Source organism: Drosophila busckii, chromosome 2L (assembly GCF_011750605.1).
Source record: "Drosophila busckii strain San Diego stock center, stock number 13000-0081.31 chromosome 2L, ASM1175060v1, whole genome shotgun sequence".
In the NCBI taxonomy this organism is placed as follows: Eukaryota; Metazoa; Arthropoda; class Insecta; order Diptera; family Drosophilidae; genus Drosophila; species Drosophila busckii.
This window is the reverse complement of record NC_046604.1, coordinates 3,925,362-3,935,376: the sequence shown is the minus strand read 5'-3', so window position 1 is coordinate 3,935,376 and position 10,015 is coordinate 3,925,362. Positions and strand designations below refer to the sequence as shown.

The 10,015-nt window shown below is 38.9% G+C and overlaps 1 protein-coding gene across 1 annotated transcript; it reads right to left on the bottom strand.

Moving 5' to 3' along the window:
• Positions 1 to 1,019: 1,019 nt before the first annotated feature.
• Positions 1,020 to 1,871, bottom strand: LOC108603708. Its single transcript, XM_017992751.2, has 2 exons — positions 1,279 to 1,871; positions 1,020 to 1,212 (listed from the first exon to the last, which is right to left on the bottom strand). The coding sequence occupies exons 1-2, from the start codon at positions 1,785 to 1,787 to the stop codon at positions 1,110 to 1,112; spliced, it is 612 nt and encodes a 203-aa protein (XP_017848240.2). The 5' UTR covers positions 1,788 to 1,871; the 3' UTR covers positions 1,020 to 1,109.
• Positions 1,872 to 10,015: the final 8,144 nt, after the last annotated feature.

Genomic DNA, 10,015 nt, shown 5'->3' with positions numbered 1-10,015 from the left:
AAGAAGCGCCGTTTCAGTCTGTTTTATTTCAGCCCGCAACGTAACGGAAAAAAAGCCAGTTACAAGCCCAAGCCAAGAAACCTAGAAGCGTGTCGATATTAGGCAAGATAAATTGAAAATGAATTGCGAAATACAGTTAGTCGTGCCTGGCGGAAAGGCGAGTGTTAGGGCGTGCCCAGGGACACACACACACACACAGCCTGCAGGCTCACACACACACAGATACAAACAAAAGCCAGCTGTCGAGCAGGGACAGCATTAGAAATAAAAAAAAAAAAACAGAGCAGCAGCAGCAGAGAAAACAAAAACGTTGCTACGTATTCATGACCAAAGCCATGTCAATGAGACTTTGAGTCATTGGCAGCTAACGCATTAACAGAGTTGAATGAAGCGGAAACGGAAACCAAGCTAATGAACGCAGGGCACAGGCAAACGAACCAAATAAACGACGAACTCTGACTGCCTTCCACAATTGTTTTGCACTCCAGTGACTAGAAACTCGCCAAATTCGAACGCTACTCTCACATAGCATTTGCATAATGGACCGAAGGACATTTGAAGGCATATCCGAAGCAAATTTAAAGTTTGCAGCTCTTCAATTTTAGTAGTATATGTTAGTGTCTATATTTCCTGTCCAGCATCCGTTGCTAGCTTTCGACAATTATTAAAGTATTGAATGCTGTGCACACTCACTAAAATATGTATATTTGTCGAAGGCTTTTTCGACTTAGCATCAAGCATTCAGCTTGAGATACGCGCTGTCAGCAGCGAGCAGCGAGCGGCGGCGACGTCGCGCAAAGTGGCATGCCACGCCCACTGTAAGCGCGCGCCCAACGCTTTCAAAGCCGCTCAAGTGCACTTGCCGCAATCATTGACATCAATACGTCGCTGGCTTTTTAGCTGTCTGCGCCAATAAGGCGAATCACAAGCTCTAGCATTTTTACTTATTTTTGCGCAAAAATATTTTTGCCTTTTGGGACTTAAGGCTTGAGTAGCGACTGAGTACGAAATTATGAATGCTCAAGTCTCAACTTAGTAGCTTAGGCCGAAATTAACTTTTATTTCTCAAATATTCAAAACGCGATTCACGAGTCCAATAAGTCGTCAGTTCAATGTACAACTTTCAATAAATGTTTATACATCAGCTTGTGCTTTCGACTGGGCGCTGGAGCTGGCAGCTCGTCCTGTTGCTCAGCGGCTGGAGCACGTTTGCTGCAAAAAAAAAAACAAAGCGTACATTGTTGATAACTAACTGATATTCATAACTCTGCAGCTTACCAAGCGTTGTGAAATTGCTGCAGCTCATAATTGGCTCGCTGCTTGTTGGCGCTCGGCTTTTTTGCCATTGCCGTGTGTTGACGCATGCTCTTGAGTATTTCGCTGCGTATGTTCTCCGCCGCAAAGTCGCCGCCACGTCCAACAATATTAGCTAATGCCTGCGTCAGCAACTGCTCGATAACCTGATCGGGATTGGGGGGCCGAGCGAAATGCGGATTTACATAGCTCATAATCTTGGACACGTTGCGTTCGTAATCCAGCGGCAGTCCAGTGTTAATATCCATGCGAAACAGGCGTGGCACTCGCACCTTGGGCTTTGGCTTTAGCTGCACCACTGTGCGGCGCCACACGCGTCGCATAATTGGCTTTGCCTCCTGCTTAACCGTTATATAATTATGTTTCAGATAATTTTGCTGTGCGGTACGCTTGCGGCGCTTCGTCTGTTGCGTCTGGTATTTGCGCTTAACGCTTTGTTGCCTCAGCGGCTTTTTAGCTTGATTGCCTGGCATTTTCAAAATAATAGAATTTTTACTACCAGAATTTTTAAACGTCTAGCTTTTTTATATAAAATTAGTCAATGTCGAATGTTCGTTGTTAGCTCAGTCCAAGTGAAAGTGAAATGCCTGCTGCGTGTGAATAAATTACGTGCTACGTTTAGAATAAGCTGATCAACGTGTGAGTGCCAATTAGATCCAAGAGAGTGCGAGAGTGAGCGCGCGCGCCAATTTTTTTTACTTCTCACTGCACTGCACGTCTGTTCAGATCGAATGCTGATCGCGGACTAATTTCGGGAAAGCAGCCGCTTCGATTACGAGAGCATTCATGTTTGAGTTATGTTAAGTTAACAGGCCGAACTTGCTGCTATGTTAACAAAGGGAGTGCGAGACTTTCACTCATGCGCGCCAATTTTTTTTCTCACTGCATTGTACGACTGTTCACTTCGAAGATTAATCACTAATTTCTATTAAGCAGCTGCTGCGCTTACAACAGCGATAATGTTAAAGTTATGCTCTCGAATCGAATTTACTAAATAGAATGCATATGATCAGCTGCCCAGTCCACGCATTGGGGCTTGCTTCATCTATTGCCAGCAGCGTAGTTGACTTCGCTCTTGCCTTGACACTCTCAGCTAAGTGCAAGCGAGGCAATGATTCCTAAATATACCGAAGGCACTTGGCTGTTAATATGATAGTCAGGCTAGTCTAAGTCTACATCCCACTTAGTTCAGCTCTTTAATTTACGCTGACTGCGCTCTTAGCTTAGGCCGCACGCATACTGAGAGCTGAAAGCGAAGCTCATAGCTTAGCATATGCGCCAGCTGATTAGCTCAGAGTCCACAACAAACGTAAGCTGATTGATTTGTAACCAATATGAGTTTATAAAGCTTCCAGCATTTATTTTAAATTAATGCAATGTGTTAATTGCATAAGACAAATGTATATATCAACGTTGCACTAGCCAATTAAAATGAAATTTTGGCAATTGAATTTAATTTTAAATTATTGGCATGCAATTTTTGAGATTATGTGCAAAAAATGAACTTTTAAGCTTTAATTTTTACAAATTAAATATAAGAAAATTAAGCACAACAAAAAAATAAGCCTGAATGCCTTTGTTGCTCTGGTGGTGCCAATTGTACCAAAGAATTTAATTCTAGGCTACAATTAAAATAAATAAATAAATAATTTCTTCAAAGTTGCTGTTGAAATTTACAATTGGCCTTGGAAAATTATATAATATATCATAAATATATTCTGAGCTAAGCATTTTCATTACAAATAGATGAAACGCTTAGCAACTGAACAAGCTAAGTATTGGTCAAATGCCCTGCAGAAATTAAAACGATGAGAATCGTTTAGTTTATCAATTCATAAGCTAAAAAGACAAACATGCTCAATCGATTGAGCAGAGCGTAGCTGAACTAGAAGCTTGTGAGCTCAACTCAATTGTCAGTGGCCCAGGTTCAATCCTTTTAATTTCGATTTGCATGTTTCAACTTTGCGCGTTACCTGCAGCTTAACTGAGTGAGTCTTTTAAGTTCTTATGCACAGATCACTCAGAATGGAAGCGGACATGGTCCAGCTGCATTGCGCTGCCAACACTTATGGTTATTAGCAAGTGAATGCTTTTGTATTTGGTGTGCGCTCTCTGTGTGTGATAAAGGACACAGTCAATTGAACACTATGCAGTTGACATAATGATTAACCATCAATTGCAATTACCGGACGATTGAACGAACTTTTGCACACAATCGGCTTGCATCCTGCACAAATTACGTAAAACATAATAATAAGTAATTACAATGCCAGAGATTTATGATTGCACATTGAGATAACAAGTTGCCAGTTGATGTGACCACATGCGACTTAACTTTTGAAACAATGTCAAATACAATAAATGTTCACACCACAGACAACGCACACGCTGCACTGCTGTTGATCACATTAAGCAGAGCATACTAATGTGAGAGCGCAATGCACAACATAACAATGGGAACACCATGTACTGATAATATATATAAACTATATGTGGCGTATATATACGCAGTGAGTGTTGCTGGAGATATGGCCATTCAAACAACTGCGTTGAAAATGTGATTATACTTAAACACACACACACAGACAGACGCACACAGACAGAGCTACGAACTGCAGCAAAAAGTGGTGCAAAAAGCAATACATATAAGTAATTAATCATCAAAGAGCAAGCAGCAAGCAGCAAAGGAAGCAGCATGAAATTTTAGCAGCAGCAGCAGCAAGGCAGCCGTCGCCACCTACTGCGTGCCTCAATGGCGTGGCATGCCACACAGCATAAACACTGTTGCAACTGCAGCAGAGCAGCAGCAGCAGACATGTGGCAACAACAGCAGCAGCAACGAATTAATGAAAGCTTCAAGTACAGAGACTACAAAATACGCTTAGAATTCAATCAAAATAAAATTATAAAAAGCTAAGCGCAGCAATTTAATAAAATAACAGAACTACTGATATTAAATTTATGTACGCAAATTTGAAATATTAATACAATAGTATAACAGAGACTTGATATTTATGCTAACTAATAAATTTAGATTTAAAGCTTGATTTGATTTAAATCAAAATGCTAACAGCATTGATATATTTACAAATTCAATAAAATTATGTTTAATATTTATTTTGGCAACAATTTACACAGCATTTGCAGTATTAATATTTAGCTTGAATTATTAATTCCACATAAGCATTAGTGCTGCGCTCTTGAGCTTTGCCTTACCTCAGCCCAGCTCAGCTGGCACAACATTGCCAAGCGCATTAACAACATTGTCAGCTTGTCTTTGCTAAATGAAGCATATCAGTAACATCAAGTTAATATTACAAACTAGCAGGCAGGCAGCCAGCCAGCAAAGGCTGTAGGCGACTGCCGAGATCAACCCAAAATGTACACTACTAATCACAAGCAATTGTTTCTTGCTCTGCTCTAGAGTTCGCTCCATGCCTTTGCTGCTGCTGCTGCTGGCTTTGCCTTTGCTGCTCAGTATATTTGTTGCTAGGCTACTTGTGCACTAAATGCGTGATGGAGCTCTCTCTATGCCTGCATTTGAGACTGTGGGTGGAGCAAGTGAATGTGCAACTCTCTCTGTGTGTGTGAGCCATAATCAATTATAGCTTTGGGAGCAAGCCATGTACGCTGCCAAGCACAGAGGACTCGCCTTATTTAAAGCTGTATACAAAATATGGCAGAGTATTTAAAGTAAATGAGCTGGCATTGTGGCACGTTGAGCGTTGAATGGCAAGCATAAATCTCATACGCAAAATTGTTATTGTTGAATTTGTAAAGCCAAGGAAATGACTTCACACCTTTGCACGTACGTGTGTCTGTGTCTGTGTGTGGCTAAAGAAAAGAAATGGATCAAATATAGATTTATGTGCTGCATGTCAAAATAAATGGATTTTACATGTTGCCACAAAAAGCGATCGACGCAAGCATATGGCGTTCACACAAAAAGGCAACAATAATGAAAATATAACGCAGCATTAAAATGTCATTTCACACACAGACACACATAAGCTGCCATTCTGTATGTGTGTGAATTGATGTGGCAAGCAGCTAGCTGTATATACCTGACGCTGGCAGCAGCAGCCGCTGCAGCTTGCTACTTAGTTTACTCAGTTGAGCAGAGGATTGCACTGAGGCTAAGCACAAAAGCAACATAAACTGACATTGGCATAAACAGAATTCGGTTAAACTCATAAGCAGTTGGCAAGCAATGAGCATGCTGCAAATTATTTGAGCTGCATGCGCCCGCCCACACCACGCACTAAGTTTATATTTAGCTCATTTGCTGCTTGTTGTGGCTTTCACTAAAGTGTAGCGCACTTTTGTGCGCTTTGTACTAAGCAAGTCATTGAACTTGACTTGAGTGTGCATTTAAGCAAAAGTTAAGCTTAAATTGTAATTACATATTTATTTTTTTTTACATATTTAAAAATCAAGTACTTGCTACTTATTTATACAAAACGTAAAAATCATAGCATACTTTTGCGCGCTTAAATTGTAATTATTTAAGCAATTGCTCATTTTTCTTTTCGCTTTTTATGGCACTTTAAGCAGCAGGAAAAAGCAATCATTACTTGCTACTAAAGACTACAATTTATTTCTCTTACTTTTACACGCACACCATTATTTAGCTTTTGTCAAGCAGCACTACAAATCAAGTAAAAGTCCTGCCAAAATACACGCACACACACATACACGTACTTGAGAGCAAAGCAACCAAGGCCATTACAAATTTCGTTATGTGTGTGAGCGGAGGCAGGGGCCAGCGATATGACCACAAAACCAATTCAAGAACCAGAGGACTGTTCGATTTAATGGAATATCGACCGCAGTAACACAGCAATAGCAACAACTTGAGTGACTTGAAAATTGCAACATCGTCGTAGGTGCCCACTGCCAGTCACATAGCCATGGAATTGGAATTGTTTCTGGGAAGCGCCACCACCACCAACACCAAACACTCAATCGCATTTAGTGGAGTCAAACTACGCGCTATCTAAGCTTGTGCCATAAGCTTGTGGAAATGCACAAAATGCTCCCCACAGAGTGCTCAGCCAGCTGCTGATGGACTTGTAATCTATGCCATGTTCAAATTTACTTAACATGTTGCCAACCGCTGACTTTTCGGCTATGCACACACAAAAGCTGCCTGACTCACTTGCCTTACGTATACTTAATTTTTATATATCTCTTTGCTGCTCGCTCGCTGACAATTTGCAACTTTGGCTAGACTACACTAATTATAACTATTGCCCAAGTTTGTTTGACTAATGAGCGAGCGCTCAGCTCAGCTCACACACACACAAATGCCACTGAATATGTTAGTCTGCAGTCTGACTGCAGCGCAGCTCATTAAATATTAAATAACGAAATTAAATGCAATTCGCCAGCTCCGCAAAATTAGAAAAACACCAAAATGGGAGCAACAAAAAATGTCCTGACCGTGCATGCGGCATGTAAATTTACACAAAAGTGCAAATGCAGCTAAAAAGTTGACTAGAAGCCCAGCGAGCAATTAACAATTTGCAGTCACTGTAGCTTGGCCAAGCCAGCGCGCGTTTGGCTTGCCTATTGTGCTTTTTCATTTAAAATTTATTATTTTCTTTTTACTTGCCATGCATTTGGTTGGTAGCAACTAAAATTCATTACGTGCTTCTTCATTTCTAGGTTTCGGCTACGTAAAAAACTAATCATAAAATTAAATTTAGTAATATTAAACAGAAGAGAAAAGTTTGAATAAAGTAATTTAGATAAAAAACAGTTCTAAACAAGAAATAATATTTATAGAAAAATAAACAAATTTAACAGAATAAGTTTGAATTGTAAAATTAAAACAAAATTAAAATATATATTCAAAAACTCATTGATATGCTATCAATATCAATTTCATAAATTCAACTAAAGAAATTATTGTTAATAATCAAACTATTAATTAAACAAATAATTTATAAAATTTTATAAATTTAATATATTAACTAAAATATAATTTAGCATAAGTAAAGTACTTTTTGTTAATAATCAAACTATTAATTAAATAATTCAATTATGTATCATTATTATTAAATATGCCCAAGCTTTTATTCGGTTGATATTTAGTCTTTAAATTAATTAATTTTCCGTATAGAGCTTCAAACCCATTTCCTTGCTACAGCTTATCTTTAATTTATTTATACGCGTCTGCGTCCTTAATATTATGTTTAAACAAATTGCTAAATTAACAAGTAATTTTGCAGTCAACACTTGCTAATCGCAGCAACTTTCAATTGCCCAGAGACGACGCCAGAGCAAAAGCAGCAAATTTGCACATAGTCCTGGCGCCTAAATAGACTTGTTCTCAAGTGGGAGACACAGATACATACACACACATGTGTGTGTGTGCATATTTTTGTTTATATTGATCACTTGCGGTTGTGCGCAATTTAGATCAAGGATATCGATATAGGTTTTATGTTCATGCCAAAGCGTTTTGTCAATGCCCTAGAACATTTATGACCATTTACATTCTTGTTTGCCCTCGTGCTAGGCAAACTGCGCAGCATTCGGCAGTCAAATGGCAAATAATGCGGCACGGAAGCTCTTGCCACGCCGTCGTTACCGCGCTCTAGCTCTAGCAGCAAAAATTAAATTATCTACGCGAGAATTTATCAACATGGCATAAAAGATTCGGCGCAGCTTCCGGAAATTGCAAAATATTTTTGTTGACAATTGAGTTTGTTCTACGCCGACGTCGTCGTCGTTGTTGTCTTGGCCTCGACTTTGCGCTGGCAAGTTAACGACATAATTAAGTAATAAAAATTTTGGGCGTATCGGGCCTATAAACTGTACATTTTTTTTTGCTGTTTTGATAATTTATTTAATGATTTGCAGGCGCTGGCTTGTTAATAGCAAAAGCGTACGCTCCACACAATATCAATGAAGTTTTGACTTAATTAACAAATTGTTTATAAAAGTATGCATTGTTAATTATTCATTTTGTAATTAGCGGCTTAAGCAACTAGTTCATAATGTTTACGGGCGATACAACAAAGTGAGTGAATTTATTACAAATTACATGAATAAGCAGATTGTTGTGTAATATTTTGTTGTAGGTTCCGCTGTATATTGACAAGCTATCAATTCTAGTTTGTAAGACTAACATATAAATACTAGTACTTGTAAAATTGTAATATAACGAGAATGTTAAAAAGTGAGCACTATTTGCAACAATAATAAAAGATTAATAAAATTGATATAGAACAAGGCACAAAATCAATTAAAAAAGCTAATAAAAACTAAAGAACAGCAAACTTTTTGATAGGCTTTGAAGTGAAGAGCAGGGAGCAACTTAATTTCGCCATAAATAAGCAATATAAGAGATGAGCGAGATATGTCTGCAGAAAAAAGTCGCTATGCCACTTGAACTAAAACTAAATTTAATTAAAACTACAGCTAAATTTAAAGCAAATGCATTGTAGGCTGAAAACAATTTGCCGCAGAGAAGGAAAAAATAAATGTTTTAAAATAAATGCCACATGCTGGGAACAGATTTACTGTCACTAACAAATTAGATGTCTCAAACTCTCTGAGTTCTTGTTGCTTATACAGGCGAATCGACGCACTTTATCTTACAAGGAGACACCACGACGTTGGGGTTACCGATTTGGATATGTTACAGCCCTAGGTCTATTTAGTATGCATGTGCAATATTATGACGCGACGGCCAAGGATTTGTCATTAAAACGTACTTAAAGTTTTTCACAAGCAATTAAATAATCACAAAGTTGAGCGAATTTCAACTGGCGATCTGGCCTAGTGAGTAGAGTAGGAGGATCTAAAGCGGTAGATCCCTTTACATTCGATTTTTAATAAAAATTGTTGAATGCATAAATAGCCTTGACGCTTGGCAATGCATGCAATGTCAACAATAAGCTTATGCCACATACGGCCGTAGTTGAAGTCAGTGTAAATATTTGCAGCTTCTTTGACGCCTTTTTCAGACAGATATTGGCGCAGAGCACGAAGGCTGCGCATCCATGAACTTTGAAAGCGAAAACAAACGTTCGCTACTCCACACACACACAAAAAGATGAAAGGTGTGCAATGAATTCCACACGCTCTTGAGTGAGATGGGAGAACGTGAATCCTGTGAAGGACTTGTCATTTGCAATTTTGGCTATAAAGCGTATGGCTGACAGCAATACGCATAAGAGGCCAAACTCTTGACCAGCAACGCAGCAAGGATCTGTTCAGTTTGCTTTCAATCTGAGCGACAGTTTTGAGTTAATGAAGTTGCCGCTCTGCTTATGCTTTAAGTTTCGCTTAAGAATGTTTTATGGATTGCTGCAAATTTATCTTGTTAAATATCAAGAGTAAAATTTTAATGAAGGCGCGCACACAGCTACAAGCGCTTGCTTGACTTGATTTGCATTGATTAATTAGTAAATTAATTGCGCTTAATTACAAACAATACATTAGGTAAATCGTAGCAATTTATACAGCATTGCTGTAAATTAATTTATGCTTCGCATACATATAGACACAGGAAATCTTTGTGCCCGCAGGCCTCAAAACAGAACTTGCTACGTGCCACGGCAAAGTTGCGAAAACGTTTTAGCGCAGTTAAATTTCTCTAAGCCACAAGCTTAAGGTTGCTGTTGGTGCCGCTGCTGCGGTGTTGCAAGCGCTGAAAAAAAAGAAAGAAATAAGCGGCACACACACACAC

Coding starts and splice junctions, on each gene's coding strand:
- LOC108603708 (XM_017992751.2), bottom strand. CDS start 1,787: ATGCCAGGCAATCAAGCTAAAAAGCCGCTGAGGCAACAAAGCGTTAAG. Junction 1,213..1,278: donor CAGCAATTTCACAACGCTTG/GTAAGCTGCAGA, acceptor TTTTTTTTGCAG/CAAACGTGCTCCAGCCGCTG.